This window comes from Phaethon lepturus, unplaced genomic scaffold (genome assembly GCF_000687285.1).
Source record: "Phaethon lepturus isolate BGI_N335 unplaced genomic scaffold, ASM68728v1 scaffold11903, whole genome shotgun sequence".
Lineage (NCBI taxonomy): Eukaryota > Metazoa > Chordata > Aves > Phaethontiformes > Phaethontidae > Phaethon > Phaethon lepturus.
The window spans coordinates 13,269-37,546 of NW_010529775.1; the positions used below are offsets into that span (position 1 = coordinate 13,269).

Sequence of the window (24,278 nt, forward strand, 5' to 3'; positions counted from 1 at the left end):
TGGGAGCAAAGCTGAAACTCTAGCTCCTCTTGCTAAAGCAGATAGTTTTTTTACCGTAGAAATGATAGCTACCTCTCTAGATACATCTTTTTAAAGTATATTTTATAGTGGTTCTTAAATAAAAATAATTTAATGTTTTATGTTGCTTAATATTAATAAGGTAAACCTAGACACGTAAGGACTCTGTTCCAGTAGAAGTGAGGACGAAGAAGTTTTTATGTATATATCTTTATGTATTACTGGAAACCCAGATGGTAGAAACATTTGATCTCTTAATTTAATTTTAAATTGGGAAAATAATAACATCAAAGAAAAATCTCTCAGGCACTTGGTTTCATGCAAATTAATAGGGCTTTTTAATCTGCTGTTTAATTTATTTCCCCTTCAATTACTTCTTTTTTTTTTAGGTAATAAGGAAAATATCTGGATGCATATTGATGCAGCCTATGCTGGGAGTGCATTTGTCTGCCCTGAATTCAGGCATATTTTAAATGGCGTGGAGGTGAATGAAATGTTTGTTCTCTAGCAGCCTGCTAAAACCTTGCTCTTCCGTAGAACTTGTGTGTTTCTCATGCATCCAACATTAATGGCTCTTCTAGAATCTCTGAGTATGCTGCACTTCAGTTTGCACTACAAATCCTTGTATATTCTATTACATTCCTTATGCTTATATAATTTTTACTGGTTTATTCTGGGAGTATGCAAGTTATCCAGTATGTAAAGGCTTGTCATTTGGAATAGCAAGTAGTAGTGAATCAACAAAGTGTCTTACAAAACAGAAATTAGGAACTTTTCCCCAAATATCCAAAAATGCATGTTTATAACACACTAATTCTACATTACACAAAAAAGAAAAAGAAAAGAAGTTCAACAAATTAATGAGCTCGTGAAGTCTGATTTTTTAGCTTACATCCTGAAAGTCATTTAGGATACAGCCAGTAGCTGTATCTCAAACAGACAGGGTTTAATAACCAAGAGAGCTAAATGAAATATTCCCCCAACAGCACTCCTGTTCCTTTCTTCCCCCTCGCTGAGCTACTTGGCATTCAGTTGCTTAGATAAGAATACTTCAATTTCCTGCTGCTCCCCTCAGACAGTCAGATAAGTCCTTGTCTTCCATGTCAGTGGAGAAAATATTACTGTTTGGTAAAGCCAGAAGTTTAAACACAGCACTGATAGCTAGTGACTAATGAAGAAATGGAGGGACACCCCCCTCACAAAGAAAGCATTTCTTTCTGTCTCTTTTTTATCAGCAAATGAAGCTTGTTGTAATTTCCTGTGGGGGAATATTTTTTAAATTATTGTTATTGGTTCCTGAAGGAAATGAAACAGCATCCCTTGTCTGGGCCAGCATTTGTCAAAAGAGTCAATATTTAACAACCATGAATAGGTTTCCTACCTTACATAGTACAGGGGGATAGCTAGATAAATGGATAGACAGACAGATAGACAGATAATCTCCTCTTATGAGAGCAATTGTTAATTGTTTACAAGTGAGAGGGAAGGTTATGAGAAGCAAATGAGAACAGGAAAGTGCTATATGGAGTAGTCAGACCCTGGTGCTGCCAGGCCCCCATCTCTTTTTTAAGGCTTATGGTTTCTGTCTTTGTTAACACACAAAACACGGATGAAGCCTTTCCCACACGATGTCCATCTCTCCATCTTGTTCATCCATCTACCTGGGTTTCCTCTGATGCCACGCCTAAATATATGTCAAGTAAAATGGGCCTGTTACATGATTTATATAAACATGTATCGCGAATGCTTATTCTGTGTTGGTTTTTCGTTTGACTTAGATGAAAAAATGACTTCTACTAAAAGAAAATACCCTGTCAGTAAAAAAAAAAAAGTCATTTCCTGTCAGTTGTAATTTTATGAATGAGGGTGATATGCAGATTCTGAACTAAAGATATCATTTGTCTCTCTGTATGAATTTTGTGTGCATATGTTTAATATTCTTGGAAATAGAAAGTTTAGTGAATTGTTATTGGGAATTGGGATATAAACCGCAGTGGATGTTCCTCAGTATGCAGATGATTTTTTTAGTTTACACTGAGATATATACTTTTCCATAACATATGTATCTAAAAAGTATAATTGTTAGCAAATGCTCAAAATGTTGATAATACCAATAGCCTAGCTGCACACCTAACCTGAATTCCATCCCTAAAATAAATGAAGATTGAACTACAATAGCCATTAAGTAAGGTGACATCAGCATTATCTATAAAGCCCCAATTCAGGAATTCATTCGTAGTTAAGGTGTACTCGGACAATTTCACAAAGTTGTATCACTAGTACATGGATCCTTTTATTGTTCATAATTTTGTTTTTTATTTATCCATTGTCAGTTTGCAGATTCATTTAACTTTAATCCTCACAAATGGCTCCTGGTGAATTTTGACTGCTCTGCTATGTGGTAAGTATTACAATAAAAGAAAACATTCCAGGAGACAAAAATAACATTTTAAATTAGTCTGCCTTTCTAGCAGTAGACATTTATTTACATTTCTCTATTGAAATGAGGAGTTCATTTCAATTATTTACAAAATTCACTCTCTCATTTAGTCCCATTTTCAAAAAAAGTAAAATTTAGAAATAGACCTGAGCTCTGTGTTATATTCCAGAGAGAGAGAAAACCTGAAAGACCTGCAGATTCATACTTGCTCCATTTTGGGACTGTTCAGAACATAAATGAAAAAACTTCATTTAAGGATGTTAATGCAACGAACAGAGCTTTTTCTTCTTTTCCATAAAATTTCTTTTTGTTTGAGCCTTGATTCTTCAAAAGCCTTTCTAAAAATTCTTGGGATTTGGCTGATGAAAAGCAATTGTTTTCAAAAAGGGCTATTTATGCAATTTTGTACTGATTTTCAATTTCCCCAGATGACAGCAGAGGTGACATTTTGAGATAAAAAGATGCCAAACTAGAAACCAGTAGACATACTTTGAAACAAAGCAAGGTATCATAGCAGTAATAGTAACGTCCCATAATAGATGATCCTATTGTATCCCAAACTGGAATCTCCAGAACCTAGTGTCTACCAGCATCACCACTAATGATACTTATTAGCAAAGCAGCTATTGAGTAAATGCAGACTATTTATCAAAATAAATGAAAACATTAATTTCAGTTATAATAGAACAAAATTTGCAAAAATGAAAAAAGAAGGAAAAACTAATGTTAAAAAAATACTCTAAAACATCATCCAGAAAAAGGTCACCTGATTTAAAAGAAGAATAAATGTGAGACAATGATCACTCAGTTGCTTTTGGTTAATCTTCAGCTCTTTTAAAATCCTCAGCAAAGTTGACTTTTGCACAAATTTGTATATTCTTCAGATAATACATTAAATTTTTGAATTTAAGAGTTTTTCTGATGTAGGCACTTCAAATATTCCAAGCCATAATGAGATTTTTCTTTTCCTTAGAGTAAGTGGCTTACAATTTGATCCTGATTCATCTGTAGTGGCCGTGATTAACCCAAGACTCCAGTTTATAAGTACCTCATAACTAGCCATCTCTCTCTGTATATGGACATAGGGAGAAGATGAAACTCCTTTGCTAGTTTCTCCCTTCTTTTTCTCATCAGTCCAAGTCATTGTTAACAAAGCAGCCACTCAGAAACGAGAAAATACATCATCATTCTCTTTAATGTTTGTAGAACAATTAGGGGCTAGAGTCCAGTCCCTACCAGTTTAATTTCTCATTAATTCTGCCTTCCCCTATAACCGTTTAGAACTATGTTAAAAGTGTTTTACCTGGCTTTCCAGGAAAACAAGGTATATACAATCACACCATCTGGAAAGACTTAGGAAAGTATTTTTCTCCATTTTGTTTCTTTTTTTTTAGATAAGCCATTGCATAAAATGCTTGTTTCTGTAAGTAGGAAGATTCCATTACAAGGAATCTCAAGAGACCTTGCAACATATTTCCTTACTCAAAGTGAAAGCTTCACAGCTATAGCCATTCAGGCTTCATTTCAGCCAGGCATTTATGTAGAGGTGTTATTCACTTAATAAAGAATGAAGTATACATTAAAAGTTAAACTCTTTGACTTGAAGCCAAATCTATCGCCTGACTAATTCTAAGGCCCATATCCAAAATTCACCTCATCAACTGTAGCACTGCCTGAAACGGTGAAATGGTTGAAGGAACCTGGTGAGAAAAAGTAACTGTAAAGGACACATAGTCCTCTTAGGACCCATGGGAAGTATTAACCATGATATTGTAATAATACGGAAAGAGTTCAATAAACGGTGAACACCATTTCAGAATCAAATTATGCTGAGACCTGATTAAGCTGAGCCTGGCCTGATGGACAGGCTTCTAAATCACCCAGGCTCCTCAGCACTTTCTCCAACAGACACTCCCATTTCTTTTCCCTGCAAGTTCATTAAGATAATCTATCCATTAGATCTGTAATGTAATTATTTAACTACTAAGTGTAATATGTAGCACTGATATCGTTTGGAATTTGGAGGCAATTTCATTATAAACCTTTTGTAAAATATTCTCAGACTTCTCAATGTACAGAAAAGAACAGTCAATTTCCCATAAAAAAGGAATTTAATAAAGCCACTCTGAGAGGGGTATATTTCCCATATTCAAATGTTGGGGTCCTATAGAGACTCTGCCTTGAAAATACCAGTCAGTTTTGCCAGACTTGTTTAATTGGTGCTCTGGAGTATTGTAAAATAGGAAGAAGTGTCTTCTTTCAGAGAGAGTGAAAATAATAATCTTGCAAAGTCTCGGTATTTTTGCTTTTCTAGTACTCTTTTTCAGGGTTTAAGTGTTAACTTCTGGTTGGGAGAGTTATTTCAGTATTTGAAAGGAAGGTGCTTATAGGAAATGGTTAACTGTAGATGGAAGTGAAATTTTCCTGTCGGTTTGTAATATGGTCACCTTTTTGGTCATTGTATCTATCAGTTAAAATGGACAGAATAGAGTGAGGCTGTTAAAAGCTGCAGATGTGCAATCCAAGTAAGTCACTTATCACAAATTTTCATTGCTTTATTCACCAGGAATTCTATTGTGCATTTTGTATTATGAGTACTTAATATGTGAATCTGTGCCACTCAAGGTAGACCTTAGTAGGTTTATTAGCATAACATCAAGCCTTAAAAAAAATTCTAGTTTCAATGACATTTTCAAAATATATATTCAGGATCCTTTGGTCAGCCAGGGGTATTTGCCAAGGAAGTTAAGGACACCACTTCTATCCATTACCAGACCACACAAACACTTACTGCAGAGAAGTTTAAATACATAGGGTGAAATCTAGACATGGTGCCACTCAACTGGTTCATATACATTGATGTGCAGGCTTTGGATTTATGTTAGTAATCCTTTTAGATAGTTTTTCATGGTTGCCAGATTAAGACCTGTGAAGTCCCCAGATGGAACAGACACCATCTTTTAAAAAAGCAGTAACATCACTAAGGAAGTGCAAGATGGCAGCATTTTTATAGCTTCTAAGTGACCAGAGGTTGTTGCAGAATAGTTACGTGTTCCATTGTTTGGCACAGCATTTTACAGGAGAAGAAATGAAGCTCTCATGAGACAACTAAAGATGTTGCTTTTAACTTGGCATATGGAATGAGCTACTGAAACACCAATATATCAAAGTAATCCAATATAGCAAATAAACTACAGTAGAACAACTTAGGGTTTGTTCACAATATCTACCCTAATTTAACCTGCTTTCAGATAACAGTTTCTTCCTTTTGTCCACAGGATATTTTCAACACACAAATAGATTATCAGTTGTTTTTACTGAGAGTATTCTGAATGTCTTTTAGTATTTTTCTTGTGCATAAGCTTACTTCTCTTCAGCTATGTACTCTCCATATCTGAAGGCAAGTACTTTGTTAACCTTGGTACTACCCTGACCATTAAAGTGAGAGGAGGGCTTTTTCTTTGAATAAGGTGTTTGATGAGCATAGTCTAGATGTGGATGAGACTGGGAGTGGCCTGTGTGTTTATACATACACACTAAAATGTTGGAAATTAGATTTTTACTTAGGATTTTATAGTAAAACATTTTAAACATTAAAAACCATAAAAAAACGGATGCGCAGAAAATAATACAAGGCTTGGACTTTCATCATTTAGAGTGTCCCCATGTCGACATAACTATTGCTTGCTTTGTGAAATATCTGTAGGCCTAATATAATTATGAAGCAGTCTCTCCCTTTTTGGTTTCTGGTTTCTACTTTTTCTGCCTCTATAAACCCCCTCATTTGTAGAGGTCAGTCAGTCTTACACATAGAGCGAAGCATAAACCAGCAAAATCTTGTTGCTACGCACTGGCAAATCATAGCTTATTCTCTCTAAAAGAGACACATTGGCTTTTGATCCTCAGTCCAGTCACACCACCCTCTATCTGGCAACAGTACGGTATGCTTCTCAGTTTTACATTGTGCTGTACCATGTCTGACAGCAATTGTCTATTGGATCCAGCCGAGGGCAGGGTGGTAGAAGAGGGAAGCCTGAGTCTGGACCGGGTGGCTCGTCCCTACCAGTGGCTGCTGCTGCCACCACCGCAGCATGGAGGGACCGTGGCCAGCACCCACAGAGCCTCACCGCGGCTGTGCACAGTGTCTAGGAAGCCACGGCTCTTCCCACACAGCTTTGTGCCGCGGTAATTTCAAAGCGACTTCTGTTGACTGCAAACATTAACATTGCTTTAGTTAGTCTCACATTCTGGTGTGAGTGTCTGTCACCATAAAAAGATCCTCCGTGTCTGTTTCTTGTCTGTTTTTAAATATGCAGTCGTGCAGTCATGCTGCCCATTCCTGCTGAGCCTTACACTTAACTACTTGCAAGTACAGTACTGATACGGCTGTGAAAAAGCGCTGAAAATGGCACAGGCTGTGCTCAGGAAATACGCCAGTTTAAACGCATTCAATTTGCATTCACTTCTTGTGGCAATTTAATCCCTTAAATTTTAATTTTTAAATTTTTCTATTTGATTTCTTTTTTATACAGGGTGAGAAAAAGATCAGATTTGACCGGCGCCTTTAAATTAGAACCTCTTTACCTGCAGCATCACCATCAGGAGTCTGGTAATTTTACAATTTAATGAGATTATTATTGTTATTATTTTGTTTGCACACTGATATTTAATGGAAAAAAGGACTTAAGATGAAAACTGAAATTCTTAAAAACCACCTAAGTTGTTTAGGAGCTTATTTCCATTTTCAGAGTGCCCTAGGGAGTTAAGCTTATTGAAGTGCCAACACATGTCTAGTGAGATTTTAGTTAGTATAAAAAGCAATTGAGGGAAAGCCATTTTATAAAGCATTATATTAATACTTTTGTATTGGGATTTCCCCAGCTCCAGACTTACCACTGACTCTTTGTAGGAGTGTTGAGAAAATTCTTGATGATCTTTTGGCAGTCACATAAACATATTATTGCGTGCTGCATATCAAGTCCCTTAACCTGCCTTCCTCAACATATCTTTCTCCAGAATGGTTTCAAGATCCAATTTGTTTTTAACGTTTCTAAAGTCTGTGACCTTTTTTCTTAGCTATTTGTGCAAGGTCTAATTAAACTTTTCAAAAACCCATGTCAGGAGCAAGCACTCCCTGAAACAAAGAAGAAGCAAAGAAGAGGTGAGCTGTGTTTGATACTTGTGCTCTGTTTTGAGTGATAGCTATCTGGGACGTGATCCTGTTGTTCTCACATTCTTACATTGATTGTAGAGAAGGCGGTAAGTGCAGGCTATCCATCTTGTACAAAATACTCATGGAAGCTCTTCACAAAATGCTCACAAAGAACTTACAAATCTTAGGCCCTGTACAAAGCTCCTTAATGGATTAGTGCTCCTCCTTGCACATATCTAGCAACTGCAGAGTGGCATTTGCCATCCTGAAGCCTGTTTTTAACACATTCGGTTATTAACTGATTAATTGTGAAGAAGGTCACAGCAGTGCAGTGTCAACATGTGGTGCAAATTCCCTCATAACTTTCTCAAGAGGGCGAATCACATGTGGATGTTTTTACCATTTACTCTATCTCATATTTTTCTTGTAATTGCTGGTGTTCATCTGTGTTTGGAAGTGTATCCTGAGTACTTTTATCTTCTCTCTGTTATGGCTATGAACTCATTATCATTTAAATGAATACCATCCAGAATTCCACCATTCACTAAAAAGCACTAAGAAAAATGGATTCCTGTGCCTTAATCCTGAACTGGCAGAAATTTTGCATTTTATTATTTTTCTACATTTCCAAGCAATGCAAATATAGAAGAGTAAAATGCAGTAACTCTGGAGCTGAGGTTCACCCTCCAAAGGTTAGAATTGTTAAGAAAAAAATATGTGCTGGGCTTTTTTTTTGTTTTTAAATGAAAAATACAAGTTATAGCAAATACACGTGAGTCACTAGCTTTTACTTAACGTACATGAAAAATATTTCTCTTCAGGAGAAAAAAATCCAAATTTAACTAACGTGAAAATATGTTCTTGTGACAACTGACAGTGCTGATACGAGAACCTTGGGTCTTCCTCAGGTTAAATAACACCATAAGAAAATCAAACCTTTACTAAAACTAGATGCTTTCAGTGAGGCCACCTAGTTGACCTGAAAACTTTTTCTCCCCCGTTGGATAAGAACTTCTTCAGCCTTCGTCTGCCTTCAGAAGCTGTGATAGCATGTTATGCAATCTGGACATAATGATTTCAAAGAGATCGGCTGATTACTAGCAATCTAGTGATGCTAAATTTTTCTATGCTCTATTCCCCTTTGAAATCAATTTTCCAAAGAGCTGGACAACACTTTTCAAATGCAAATGCGTCTAGTTAAACTGTTAAATCCAATCCACACTTACGACTTCACTAAAAATAGCCAAATTTGCACAGGTGCTAGGCTGTTACAGTCCCTACTGATCCCTGTGTGATTTATGAGATGTCAGTACTCCTGGAAATATGACTTGTCTAGTGGCGGGTCTTATTTTCTGAGTATGTCTCAGGTCTGAGAATTCCCATCATGGTTTACAAGGCAAATGAAGTAGCATTTTTGAATTCGCTCATCTCTCACTCAAGAATTTAAATGAGCGGAAAAAAATATGTATCTGTGAACAACTACTCTTAATAACCATATGACAATTATGTATGCCCCCAAGGGGAAAGTCTTTACTTTGTCATTAATTATAATTTTATGTGATTTGCATCATCACACCAGGAAGATTATACTGGCTTGCCTGGCAACCCAGGATATAGGTCAAATCCCAATGGTAGCGTTGGAAGAATGCAGCTTTATACTCTATTGTGGATGCCACATGTGCTCCCACAATGCAATTCCTCCGGGTTAAATACAGATGTAAGACTACGGCTTGTAATCAAGGACTAATCATTGATTGCATTCTGCTTCACAGCTCGTGAAAGGCGTTGTTGTGGATCGTTAGACATAGCCCCTTACAGGAAGGCAGGATTATTTATCTGTCACCAGTTGCTTTACTCCCTTTGCTACCAGCCTTGCAGCTATCAAACAAAAATGGCTGCTACAATGCAGAATAGGAATGTTGTCAAATTACCTTGTTGCTGAGCTGAGACAATCATGTTTATTTTCTGAAGTCCAGGAACAGGTTAATGATTGTTGGTTGTTGTGTGGGTTTTTTTTTTTCATCTGGAAAATTACCTAGTAACAGGTTAAAGAACCAAATGTTACGTGTTACAGGGAGGAAGAACCATGTTTTTTACCATGTTTTGACTGCGTAGATGAGAGAACATTGGCAAGAGAGCTTGTAACACATGAAATACAGGTTTTTTTTTTAACTCCTAGAAAATATAAAGGCTGAGAACTATGTAAATGACATAGGCTGGTCAAATTCAGAAGCTACAGTTCTATACAGTACCTTGTGGTTCACAATTCGAGGAGCCTTTTGACAGCACTTTCCCACGGAATTTAAGTACATATATGAAGCTTATTTTCCACTGCAGAGTAATAAAGCAGAATAAGGCTGCTAAGCAGATGCTTCCACATTTTCCTAAAGAAGTGCTTTGAATTTTACATCAGTTTAGTTTCTTTCACTGGCTTACTGCAAGTAGTCCGGTTTTATGTTACAGTTTCCTTTACTGCACAATCAGTTTATTGCCTGAGTCGAAGAAAAGGTAGCTGCATCTTGACTCTGTATGCTTATGCAAAAGATAACCAATAATGCCCTCTGCTTGCCTCCCTGGACTGCTTTGCGGCTTGGTCAATCCGTGTTTGTAAAGGTCTTTCACTACATCAAATGAAAAGCCATAAAAAAATGCAGAATAGTATTCTTCAAGCAGGAAGAGGTCAATTCTGAGTCAAAATTTCCAGTCACTTATTAGACATGCTGAAGAATTAGCAACAAATTTGTGAATGAATATAAAAGGTAGTTAGAAGTGGGTTAGATTAAAAAGTTTTACCAGTTCACTAGGGTAAATGTGGTGACATTTCACAGCAGAGAATGAGTGATGAAGTGAGTTTGGGGATTCCGCAAACTGTTTAAAACAAAATTAATAATAGTCATTTTATCTACTACTACTTCTCCTTACAAGAAGAGAATAAACATAGTATTCCATCCATCATCTCCACAGTATCTGCAGTATACCAGAAAGGAAAATTGTGTTTCTTCTCCTGTAAACTGTTTACTTTCTTAGTGCTATATTCTGACTAGCTAAGGAATGAAGCTCATTACAAGCACCTTCATTTAGCATGCTGCCAAGTATCCTACCTAGGTATTCAGTGGTCCTGTTGACACTGATGATGCTGAGCTTTGTAGCAATCATACAGGATAGCTAAGATACAGCTTTCTGAATAATGTTAGAATGTTTGAAGGCTTTGGCTGTTGTGATGAAGAAATGTGAACATTTTTTCTTTAACTTCCAGGCCTTGTGACAGATTATCGGGTAAGTACAGCATCAGTGTAATAATTACTACTATTACTTGTATATATACTGTTATTTTCAGGACTTTTATTGTCCATTACTGTCATAAACCTAAAAAATCTCATGTTTCTTTCCAGGAAGGATACAGGTTGCTAAATTTTTAACATTCCTCAAGCTGAAACTTTAAACTCTGTTTTTTGAAAAAAAAAAGTTTAAAAGCAGACATTGTCTTGCATTGCAATACCTCAAGGTTCAGGCAGTAGAAAGAAATGTCTTAAAGATTTTTTTTTCTTTAACATAGTGAATAATGCAATTTTTAAAGAAAAGCATATGAGTTTTAATCTTTAACCAATAGAAACGCTGTTGTTTGGAAGTGGAAAATGGGCCTGTCATTGTAGATGCTAGCCCCACAACTGTAAACAAGCCAATATGCATGAGCTTCTAAGATACTTATTTTTCTAAAGCCTTCAAGGAGAATTCAAGATACACAAAGAAAATTTGATTTGCCCTGTGACCCTTCCATTGTGACACCCACCTCCCTTTCCAATTTTAATTTGAAAATTTTGAGTATTAAACAGTTACACCACGGCATTAGCCAGGAATAGACATTTCTACTATTATTTGACCCACCTCTAGTAACTGCCTGTAGGATGTGGCAATTGGTACGCTTCAAAATCATTGCAGAATGTACACTTTCTGCAGTATCACTACAGCGGTGACTTCTAACATGGGTGCCCTCCCTTCTCCCTGGCTTGCAGCACTGGCAAATCCCCCTGGGCAGAAGGTTCCGCGCCCTGAAGCTCTGGTTCGTGATGAGGATGTATGGGGTCACGGGACTGCAGAAGCACATCCGCAAGGTGACTGGAATTTGCTTTCTTGGGTAACCTGTGGTGGGACAGCACGGGAGAATGAGCTGGCTACCTATCTACTTCCCATGACTTCTGTACACATCAGAAAGCACGGGCAACAGCTTTTAAACAGCTCAGTTCAATAGGGGTGCTGCTCGTTTGCCCCACGTAGTGTCACAATTTCATATCACGGCAGGATCAAAACTGTCATCTGTTTTGGGGCAATCTTGAGGGAAGACAAATCTAGGAATTTGGAATTTCTACAATGTGGAACCATAGTTCCCTCTCAAATTAAGCCAGAGCATATCCATAGTTTTATTGTGGAAAAACATGTTTATTCATTACTTTATTTTATTAATGAGCATGCATTGATAGCGTGTTTAGATTATGATTAAGGGATATAGCAACTTATTGGGCATGTCCTCCTCTGCTGCTTCTTTCTTTTCTGTTTAAAATACAACTTTTTTTTTTTTTAAAATGTGTACAATTTACATTTTGTTAACATTGTTATGAATAAGTACCAAGTTTATTCTTGATGTAAAAAGAAGGGCTTTTTTAACCACTAAAAAACACATCTGGCGCCAGTCTAAATTATATATACACTTCCTCTGTAGCAGTAAAGTCAAATTCAAGCATACCTTTTATCTTTATAAAGTTTAGGGAAACTTCTATTGAGGGGAGATCCATGACTTGGCTCTAAATATTTACAAAAATGTCCATTAGCTAAGGGTCTGGTCTAGTATACCAAACTCCCTGCAGACACACATTCCTTTCTATTGTAGTAAACAGATTAATTTCTCAGAAAGACTTTTTCCACTGGTGTAAAATCAGTGCATGAGGAAGTCTCTTTTGATTTGGAAAGGTTCTGGGATGGAAGGTATCCTCTTTGCCTCTCATTTTTATCACACTAGAATTTTCAGTTGACTCTACAAATATAAAAATTAGATTTTTATCCTTAATGAGGCTTTCAGAAATAAATTTTGACAACAATGGCACTCCTGATGTTCTGTTATCCTTGGGCAATCTGATATATTTCCTTCTGATCAAAAATTGCTACAAGACTTGTTATTGCTTTACTAGGCCACCATTACAGTTTCTAGTGGGATTCTCTCTTGGCTTAGATTTCTGGAGACTGCAATTATTTCAATATGATGCCAAGTTTTTAAGTGGGGCCAAATCTCTCAATGGGAAAATAGAGGGTTGGAAGCCTCATATCAGTTACACGGCCTTTATCAGGCTGGTTTTCACAGGTCAGTATTTACATTCAGCAAGGTCCCCCTTAGCGAAAAAGTGCCTGTCTTCCTGTATTTGTAGCTGAAGACCAGGTTTTTATATTTTCTGTGACAACACAGTTCAGGAAGGCTAAGCAAATCAATCTTTTCTTAAAGATACTGACTCCAAAGTAAAACCCCAATATGTTCCCTTATTTGTAAAGGTAATTCAGACAGCTATATTTCCAAGGGCTTGTTGAATTGAGGGTGCACATTTAATATTTCATTAAGGACTAAATTGTTCCCTGGTATACAGAGAAAAATAAGTTACAACGTAATTTTTGCAATTTCCAAAGGGCAAGAGGGGTAATTAAGTGCAGAATTTGGCTCACTGTATACATCTGTCAGACTGGAACCATTAAGTTAGTTTCCCCTCATGACTCCTCCCCAGGATGCATGCTGTTTAAATTCAGTGGGTTCCAAAGCAGCTTTAAAAAAAAAAAAAAATCTATCTCTGGCAGTTCTCTGTTGAACTTAAATTCAAGAAATAATTTAATTTCTTTTGCTCCCTGCTCTAGCAGAATTTAAGATATCTCTTGCGAGTTTGCAGACACGTTGGTGAAGTTATAGCAGTAGCTGCAAAGTAACAATTATAAATGTGTTTCATATCTTGCACGTTTTCCTCTCTCCTCAGGAATTATTGTGGGTTCCAGATATATTGCAATGACTTTTCTTTCGGTAGCGTAGTAATAAAGTGTGTAAACCAGCCTGACACTGGTTTATATTTTCAAACCCATAGACAAGTTTCCAAATGAAAAGTAATTTGGAATTTGACTTCACATGTTAACTTCACTTTAATATTGCTTATCCCAGTGCTTGGCCTTGAAAAGTTACTTTCTTTTAAACATGTTGTAGCATCTGGCAAATAACAGCTTTTATATTCCCATTGCTGGCAAAGGCCATCCTGAAAGACAATAACTGGTACCATACCTTATGTACTTGGGACTTTTAGCTGGGTTTTAAGGGAACCCCTGTAGTTTCCAGAATTACTTCTGAAGCTGCATTTATTACAGTCGGTGATAGAGTGCTCATGGGTAGAATGAGAAGCGACCTAGGAACAGTGGCAGAAGGAGGTATTTCAACCTTCAAGTGGAGAGCAGAGCCGCTGGAGCTGGGGAAGCGGGAAGAAGTACGCAGTCGCCGCTATGTTGTTAAAGAGTTGCTCCGGAGAAAGGGCCACAGAGTCAGGCAGAAGAGCAGAGGTTTGAAACCGCTCCTTGGGCTGGAACCTGGGGAAGGGGATGCCTATGTCTGGGATGTAGCATGCAGTCATACACCACATAGTTTTCTATACGTCAACATATCTGTGTGTAGGGCACATCATCCCCGTTCAGGCTATACAATAGCAGCTAAGGCATGCCTGTTCAGATGCAGACCTGGGCCTTATTGAGAGATTTGGGACCTAGGGTTTCAATTCCTTTCTGAGTTTATAAAAATCACAATATAGATTCTGTGATCACCTAGAAAAAAAAAGAAGACACTTCAGCTCCTAAGTCATAGAAAACTGTAGGAAGATTTATCCAGTATTTATAGACTTCTAGTTAGGCTCCTTTTGCACAGCCAGGTGTTACTTACAAAGTGGTTTGAGATTTTCAACAGTGATGAGCTTCTGACACAACATAGAGGGAAAAAACACTGCATATCCTTAAGAAGCCATCCTACTTGCTGTGTGATTAGCAAACTTCTATATGGAAGACTAAAGATACCTGCAACTATCTCTTCACAAACTTCTTTTTTTCTGGATGTAAACTGCCACCAAAAAAATTTGTCTCTTTCATTCTGTTTTCTTTTTTTTTACCTCTTTTATTAGTATGTTTTAAGAAAAAGATGTTTGTTACGTTTGCAGCCTTAGGATCTGTATCAAAATGACTAGATAAACCACTGCAGCCTGGCACTTGCTTGTACTGAGGAAGGCATTTAGGAACTAAAATATTCCTGGGAGATGACAATGTGTGACTTGGATTTAGATACAGTAACTTTTTCTGTTTTCCAAACCTTCCAGTTATGCACTCTTTTCCCACACACCATGTAATATTAACCTATTGCAAAGTATAGGTTTTAAAGCAGTGGTAAAGGGGAGGACAGTCATCTCAAGGATGTGGGGAGACAAAAATACAAATTTTGGAGGTAAGTCCCAAAGCCACAGAGGAGATGTACAAAGCGGGCAAAACCAACAACAATAACAGTCTTCTGGACTGATTCCAAACACTCCGAGTCAATATCAATGTGAAACCCAAATGTCCCATTTGTAAATGGTCTGTTTGCAAACTGCCTGACCACCTATTACTCCTTTGTTGGTTTAAGTCCTGTCAAAGAGCTCAGAAGTCATTCGAGAAATTTATCAGTTAATATTTTTCTTATGTGATCCCATGAACATTCTGACTCAGATAAATCCTCTGTAGGACCAGAAGAAATCAGTGTACCGCATCCTTCTTTCTTTGCTGAGGATAATGAATTCCATTAAAAATTAACAGCAGAGACCAAGAAACTTGGAACAGCATAAAAACAGCAATGCCAGAGATAGGATTTCAGTTGGAGAGTGGCATAGTCCAAGTGGCTGTTGAGAGGACTCTTTTGACAGCATTTTCCATCAGAGTGTACTGGGATGCAAGCTAAGGCAGGCAGAGGTGAAATCTATAGGAGGAAAAGCATGAAGTCATAAAGGCTAGGCAGGTATGTTTATATGCATATACAAACTAATGTACTCTCATGCTTCAGAAAACCTCCCTTCAGTCAAAATCTATTTTAGTTCTTGAAGGCTTTGCCCAAAAATCAAAATTCAAACACCTCAGCACAGAAGCATTTATATTCATACTTGTACTCACACATATACATACGCAAATACACATTTTTTAAAATAGGGACCACTTCTTAATGCCTCAGTTTACTGCTCCCATTAGTGATTAGGTAAGACATTTCCCTTAATCGTAAATAACCAAATGAACCGAATCACTTTCTTATTTCCCTTCTCACTACAGAAGGGCAATGGTTATTTACTTGAGAGATAGTGATACACAACAATTCCTTACAAGCTTCTTCAATCTGCTAAATTTCACTGTGAAGAGAAGGGCTGGTGTTCTGTTCCTATATACCATGACTTTTCAGGCCACTAACGCAGTCCATGTGACTCCGCTTTGGGCACCCATGTGTTAAAGGCATTGTACAAATGATACTGCTAGAAACAGTATGGCAGTTGGTTTGTGTATGTCCACTTTTTTGTTAAATTATATAATGGCATTAAATAAAGTAATTTGTAAAGGTTAAATAATATTTGAAGGTCTACTTTGAGTTAATGGTGCTAGGGACACAGCATGACACAAATGTAAAAATCAAAAGCATTTGGAGGCTTAAAATATCCATAGATCAGGCTTGGTATGTACAGAGTCAGCGGAAAACGGAGACCAGCCCGTCAGTTTTTACCTCTCCTTCTTTCCTATCCTTAGTTTCAGTGCCTGTAGTTCTGCAAACAGAACTTTATTTTCACAGTTTACCTGCCTGTTTTGAAAAGTTGCGCTAAAGCCACATGTGTCCTCCTGTGTGTTATTGCCATGCCCACATCCAGGGCGTGGGTACAGCCCTTGGACTCACAGAGGCAGGGGTGATACCTAAAAGCCCTCTGGTTTTACAGGGTTTGAATTTCCAGGCTTAATAACGTTTAACTTTATTGGCTTTAATTATGTTTGGTTGCAACAATTTTTGTAAAAGCAATTCAGGATAATGGCTTATGGTTCAAAGGTGCAGGGCCTTGGTAAGTGTGTGAAGCAAAGCTGTTACAGGTGAAACGTCAGTTAAAGCTCGGCTTTTCCTCCTTCCAGGTCTCTATCATTTAAAACACTTGGTGCCCTCCCGTGGCCGTACAGATTATTGCTACTTGTTAAGACTCGCTATGGATAAAAGTGCTTGCATCCAGACATGAAGTCAAAATACTTCTAGAATTTTGATTTGTGTTTCACTGAATATTCTCTGTTTTTCCTTGCTTTTATTTCTTTCAAATTCCTGAAAAATCCTGTAGTGCAAAAAGTGGACATAAATACTTGTTATAAAATGTACAGCACGGATCTGGAGTTTTCTTGTACAAACTACTTGCAGTAAGCCAAATCTTAGATTTTTGTTTTATTCAGTTCTTACCCAGGTACATTTTGATTAAATTCAGTTGGTGATTACATTCAGCTGAACAGTTGTGGAATTCTCATCTCATTGAACATGACTTTTTTTATGGCTTTGATTTCCAAGACCTAGTATATGCAGCGTGAAATTTTGCAGAGCTGTGTAAAAGACACCAATTTGGTTAAGGCTATAGAACATGAGGATAGAAGGAGATAGTAAAAGATGATCACAACACGTGTGCATATTTCACACACGTTTTCCATGCACATATGCGTACAAGTATCGGCATGTATACACATACTTCTGGTCAATTTTCATAGCTGTAAACTCATGCTATTTCTATTAGCAGAACATTAAATGCCTTGGAAAGGATTGGGCATTTTATTGGTCTCGTTCCTGACTCAAAGAGCTTTCAGTCTAATTTTAGAGGGAGATGATAAATGGATGTAACAAACAGCAGAGAGGAAGTGGTAACAACAGAAAGATTGGCTGGTTGCATAGGGTACCAGTATGCCCAGTCTGAAGGTTTCAAATCAATGTTTTGATTCAATATAAACAACATTTTTCTATTTTAAGAAATAAACAAACATCAGAAAGCTATGATTAAGATTGCAAAATGTGTTTTGGTTTTTTTGTTTTTCTGTAATTTTTGTTTTGTGTTGCTCTTGCCTTTTAGAAAAACGTTCCTGTGAGATGAAACATTCCACATCTAACCCTGGCCCAAAGTGAAATGTTTCTGTTTTGTTTGATATCTGTCCTTGAACTTGTAAAAAGGCAAAGTGCAAAGGAAGGAGAAGACATGGAGTTAGTTGTTTAATTTTATAAAATTATTTGCAATCATAAATACATAATACATGTAATCAAAATAACAAAATGTTGATTTTATAAAAAATAATAAAACATAAATACATTAATTCCTTTAAAAGTTAAGGAACTTTAAAAGTTAAGGAACTTTTAAACATAATTTTAGACATTGCTAATAACTTTTGGTGTAGATGGCTATTGCATGAAGACAAACTGTAATTCTAATAGCCGGTTGCTGCTATCTTTTTTTTTTTTTTTTAGGGTAGTGAGCACTAAACTGATGATAGCCAGTGAGAGGGGGACTGGATAAGGTGCTGCAGGTACCTGATGAGGATATGGGTTCTTTTTTTCCAAGTGCTTTTGAACTCATTTTGTTTGGAAGAAAACAAAATGTGGTATGAGTGTGCAAGCATCACTGACTGATGTTAAGACCTCCCAGCTGAGTGTTAGTATGATTGTTGGTATTTTTCCTATTTGTTTAATTTTGGAAAAGCACTGGTTTCCTATGCTTCTAAATAATTGCTCTGGCTTGGTGTCCAATGTCACTCTTTTTTCCCCAGTAACTTCTGAACAGGTTGGCTGAGATTTGCTCTCCGTTTTCTTGATTATACTGCCATGACCTTTTTTTTCAACTGTGTGTGAGCACCCAGGTCAGAAGAGTGAGCAAGTTCTCCCCTTCTTCACAGTTATTCTCATATTAAGTGAATTATTCTAAAAAGAGCATCTTTCCAGCTCGTTTTGCACTGCAATTGTGATGATTTTCTCTCCATATATCTATGCATCTGCCCCTTTCCCCGCAATAGCTTTCGGACTAATTAGCCATTCCCAGCCAAAACCGTCAGTGGTAGAAAACGTGAATAAGAATTATTACAATTATTTACTATTAATATGGTATCATGACAGTTATAAAACTGTGCCAAAATGTTTCATTAAGAAACAGACTAGTATGGCCTAAAATAGACTGAGCTACTAATATAGTAACGCCTCAATATGGTCTCTGGAAGTCATAAACAGGATGTAAGTTAACATAAACAGATGGTGGTATGTGAATATTATCAGATATCAAAAGAGGGAACAGAGAAGAGAGATTTGGTATGGAAACAATTTAGCACATCTTTTCTTGTGATGAATCCAATTATACAACGTAGATACTATCTTTCTGTTCTCAGCACGTCAGGCTGTCACATCAATTTGAACATTTAGTCCTTCAGGATGAAAGATTTGAGATCTGTGCTGAGGTTGTCTTGGGACTGGTCTGTTTTCGGCTGAAGGTAAGGTAGCTAAGCCCTCCTATTTATTCTGTCATGTTTTACAGCAATACAATAACCTGCAATTGAATATAGACTTTGTAGTTAATATACTTAATTATTTGTTAAGGAAAGTAAACGGAGTTCCTGTAGATCAAAACAGATTCAAGAAAGAAGCTTTAGACAATTTTTTTAAAAATTAGTCAAATGCTTAAGAGAAATTCCAGCATACTAGGATATAGAAATATAGTCAAGGCAAACAAATGGTCTACCCAGTCATACAAAATGACTGCTATATTCTATGCTTGATGGGCTTTGATGAAGATTATTGTTTTAATATATTTCCCTAGATATTTATATATGATGTGTGAGTGTATGTGTGTGTATTAGATGTTTCTTGTCAAGTTAATTTTTTATGTTGCATATATTTACTATCCAGATTTTTTAATATATATAGATATATGATAATGGATGAAGATTAGAGTAGTAAACACTTTTTAATTGTTTCCTTTAAAGAATACATTTTGATTTATAAAATCCTACAGTCAGACTAGGCAAATTGGAGCAAGATAGGAGTAAGAATGGGTTGCGTGGGAGGCCAGCTTCACAACTGCCCTTGGCTCTGGTCTGATTTTTTTTGCTGACCATGATCCTTTTGCCCCTCTTGGCTTTTCATTCCCCAAAATCTCTGTAAGTGCCAATCTCATTGACGTAGAGGCCTTGCCCAACAGAAGGTCTGCTGCTCTCCACTCAGAGCATAAGACCTGCAGTAGTTGGGAGAGTTCACTTGTTTAATCAATCAATTACAAGGGGATCAGTGTCTTGTTTTAGCTAAAGAACTCATTTAATAGAGGAGCTTGCAACCAAAGCCTCTGTAAAGGGCTGGATTGTGACACTGAATCTGAACACCAAGCACTAATAATAGCAGCACCAGTGTTTTCTAGCTTACATGATACCTAAATCAGCTTTTAGCTTTTCTGAAGGCTCACAAGCACATCTTGGCTCCTTCTGGGTAGTGTGGTATTACTACTTTTCACAAATTCTTTTTTTAGTCATTCAGTTGCCCCAGTTACCTCAAGTTTGATGCAATTGGCTGAAGGAGCTAACAAATCTTTAACAGTAAGATAATGGTAAATTCCTCTGGAATAGGAAAATGGTTTTGTTTGAATTTATGTTGTTTAAAACAAAAGATAAAAAAAAAAGATCTGTTGCTAGGGGATCCGATAGATTCCAGAATGTTGAGGTTTTCCAGTAAGTGGAAATGTGAATATAATTTCTTTTCTAACAAGAACTTTGTGAGGATTTTGAGGAATAGGTTCTGTGGCTCTTATTGCTCAATAACAAGATGTTGGTTGTAGTCTGCTCCCTCATGTGGAACAAGCAAACACTAGTTTTGCAGATCCAGAGACAGCTGTTAGTCAGTGCTCTACATTTACTTTAAAGGAACAGTTCTGGTGAAATAGAGCATAGCAACACAGGAATTGTCACTTTTGATCAGAGCAGTGGTTCATCTACATCTGGTCTCCTGTCCCTGATGCTCCAGTGGAAGAAATCAGATCAACAGGGAATGACAATTTTACAATAGGAGGTAAATATTTGACACCTAGCTAAGAAACTTTTGGACAAGTAGTAGAATGAAGGTGTGATTCTGCTGAAAACCAATGTTGCGACAGCAGCGTTTTCATCACTTGACTTCCCTGTCCAAAAAAAGAAAACAAAACTAACAAGCTTTTAAATGACAAGCATTTTATAGTTATTTTTGCAACTTTATTTGCTCTTAAAATTAATCTTTCAGAAATCTTCCTGTGGTTTGTGTAATTTGCATTAAAATGCATCTTAGAAGTAGGATATTTGTAATTTTCAAGTAGTTACAGTAAAACAAAGGGACAGGGGACTTGAAATCTAATGCTGAACAGCTATGAAAGTATGAAATATTTTTCCTTCCTTTGTTCTTGAGAAATCCTGTTTGTTTTTTTTTTTTGCTTAGCTGTAACTTTTAATTTTTTTGCTTTTCACACTGTTGACCAGATGGACTAATAATCTGTGATTTTTATATTAGAACTATTTCATCAAATATCAAAGAGGGAATCCAAGTATCATGCCAAAGGGTTAACTTTTGGCCTCCTTGTCATGTCTGCAGATGAATACAAGTCAAGCTAGTCATTTCTCCAAAGGGATGAGAATACTGCCTTATTGAAGCTGACAGACTCAATCAGAGCTGGCTGCTGGCTTCTCAAAGCTCTGGGAGAGGATTAATCACCACTAACTTCAATTTGATGTGACACCCAAGTGTCACAGCAGCCCCTAGGTGCAGCTGTGAGAGTAGAATGACATAAATCTTTCTCCTTCCTCCCCTCACCCCTGCCAAGGGCATTACCTTAACATCATATAACCTCTTGTATTGCCTAAAAGTTAGTGCTGTGCATTTCATATTAAAGGCAAGGACCATCATTTTATGGATTACCTTTGATAAGAAAGCAGTATATCATTGTCACCATTGACTGACCCATAATGGGTAGGGACTTGCAAAACACCGAAGTTGGTCCTTTTCTTATTTGGGAGCATTCAAGTTGCATAAATATCTCCTAGAAGACTAAGGCTAAGCCATGAATTTCAAGCTGCCATCCAAATTCCCTAACAACTTGTGCTAAGTCAGAACAAGGTTTTGACTTGGGTTCAGCTCTAACTCAAATATGATCCAAAAACATGAGAATAATACATTTATCCTCAGTGCCAATGGGAAACTGTGTCTCCTTTATGCTTTGTTTTTGTATGGAAAAGGCTAAGCAGGCAAGTCACAACTGCACAGATTTGAGAGAATGTGTTTTCTGATACGGATGTTTTCAAGAAGACATAGGCTGCTGCAGTAACAAAACCACTGCTGAACAGACAGATTTGTCCATTTGTGAGTCCTGTACTGCAGCGTTCAGCAAGGGAACATGTAAAAATACAGATGCTTCTAGTGTCTCTTGCAATTCTGTGTTACCAGCAGTGTAATAGAAAGAATAAAGGCTGTACAACAGCTAAGATACTTCCCCAAAGAATAAAATCATAGCACTCAAGATCAACATGGTATATCCTAGGCTATTACGGCAAACTGCCCAGCAAAGCTGAAGCCATCTCCCGACCTGGTGATAGAAAAGGTAGACAGATGGGTTCCTTTAATTCGGGTAACAAAGACTGTCAAAGATATGCAGCTAGCACTTCATCCTGTGTTGCTAAATCAGACAAAAGTCCCAAGGTTTCTGGGATCCCTTCTTTCATTGTTTTCATTTAAAGCAATTTATTACTATTTTTGAAAATCTGATGACATCTTTTATTTTATTTTCAAATGCTGATGGACATGAACTAGGAAAACCATTGATCCAACATTAGCTGAACCTGCAAAAGAAGCAGTACTCCTCCGTGCAGTCCAATTCATTTTAAGAGCTGATATTAAGAGCATAGAGCCGCACTAAGGGAAATCCTCACATTCACTATTTCAGCACAAGGAGAATGAAGTACACTAGAAGGAGTTACATTCAATACTGCATGCATGTAGAATCCCTCTGACCTTCTGCAAGATATTGAACTTTTATATCTTTGTTTCCCGGAATGCAGAAGACTCTCTACTTCCAGTGGGCAGGCCAGTTTACCACTTTTCTAAAATCCCCCCAAAACCCCTGCTCCGTAGGATTCTGTGGCAGACGCTTCCTATAAAACTTGAGGCAAATACTTTTTTAGGGTTTCTACTGATAGTATGAACTTACTTATGCCGGGGATACATTACCTTAACTATTTCTTAACTACGGGTAAGATTTCCATCTTCATATTCAAAAGACTCTCTCACAGCAGCCATGCCTTTTCATGCCTTCGCTTAAGTGAAGACTAGAAGGTTTGTTTGTAAACAAACCTTTACAAAAAAAAACTTTGTTTTTAGTATAGTTTATTGCACAACTTCCTTCCACATTTGTTTGACTAGATTTAAGAAAAGCATCATGAAATGAATGCAATAATGAATGCTTTTACATGAAGCTACATAGGTCATGACCTTAGGTGGCAAAAAAGCAGTCAGCTATCACAAATGCCCCAGTGTGAATGCTGCTTCTAAACCCCAGGTAATCCATAAATCTTTGTGGCTGAAAAATTATCTCTTGTGCCATCATCTTTTGATTGCAAAGCACTGAGAGACGAGAAAGTGGCTGCATGTTACTGGTGGTACTTGGGCTGGGCTGCTTGGTGGGATTTATATATTCCAAACTCGTTTTTGAACATCACCATATCCATTGAATTACAATGATTTCAGGGCTCAAATGAACTAAATAAGGCACTTCTTGAGAGCATAAATGAGGCCAAGAAGATTCATCTGGTCCCATGCCACCTGCGAGAGAAGTTTGTGCTACGTTTTGTTGTTTGTTCCCGCATAGTGGAATCCACCCACATCAAGTTTGCCTGGCAGCACATCTCACAGCTGGCAACTGATCTTCTGAAAACATGGGAGCAAAACCACCACTAGCAAGTAACAGCAGTGAAGTAGCAGTGGGGAGGAGGTAATTAACTGGCTTTCTTTGTCTTGCCAAGTTTTATTTTAGGGGCAGGTGGGAAAGTCAAATTATGAAGGAAAAAAATACAAACCCTGTTGTTATATAGCCTAGCTGCAGTAGCAAAAGCCTTGCCAGCAAATTGTAACCTTAGTCATTCCTTCTCTGTACTGTAGTTTCATCTTGCCTGTTTCCAGGATGCACATAGCCATGGGGACACGAGCTGTCATTTCTTACCAGTTCGTAATCAAGAGCATTTATTGAACCAGACAATGAAAATGGAAGGGTTAGCGCTCCCTCTGTTGTCTCCATTAACCTCTAGCACACATGCTCCTTTCTTCACAGATGAAACTGTGAGGTGTTATAACCAATTAATTTAACATTACTATAACTTCAGAAAGAATCCAAGTTGGGGGAAGTTCAGTAATCTGGTTATAACACTGTTCAGGTCCTACCTAAACAGGCATGCACAAATGTTGTTGTCATGATTTGGGGCACTACTGTGTCACGACACTACATGCTGCAGTAATTTTGCAGTTAGGACTTCAAGACTTCCTTCATTACATAGCCAGATGAGGGGGGAGCGAGCACTAAATGAACTCTAACTGTCCTTATG

At 37.3% G+C, this 24,278-nt stretch overlaps 1 protein-coding gene across 1 annotated transcript in view; it reads left to right on the top strand.

The window, feature by feature from the left end:
* Positions 1–23,967, top strand: part of DDC (dopa decarboxylase (aromatic L-amino acid decarboxylase)) — a gene marked incomplete at its 5' end in the record, with an annotated part of 37,133 nt that extends 13,166 nt beyond the window's left edge. Inside the window, 7 exons of the mRNA XM_010284049.1 lie at positions 408–502; positions 2,352–2,419; positions 6,991–7,067; positions 10,867–10,886; positions 11,624–11,722; positions 19,065–19,166; positions 23,428–23,967. Of these exons, the coding sequence (XP_010282351.1) occupies positions 408–502; positions 2,352–2,419; positions 6,991–7,067; positions 10,867–10,886; positions 11,624–11,722; positions 19,065–19,166; positions 23,428–23,637 (671 nt within the window). The remainder of the gene's footprint in view (positions 1–407; positions 503–2,351; positions 2,420–6,990; positions 7,068–10,866; positions 10,887–11,623; positions 11,723–19,064; positions 19,167–23,427) is intronic.
* Positions 23,968–24,278: the final 311 nt, after the last annotated feature.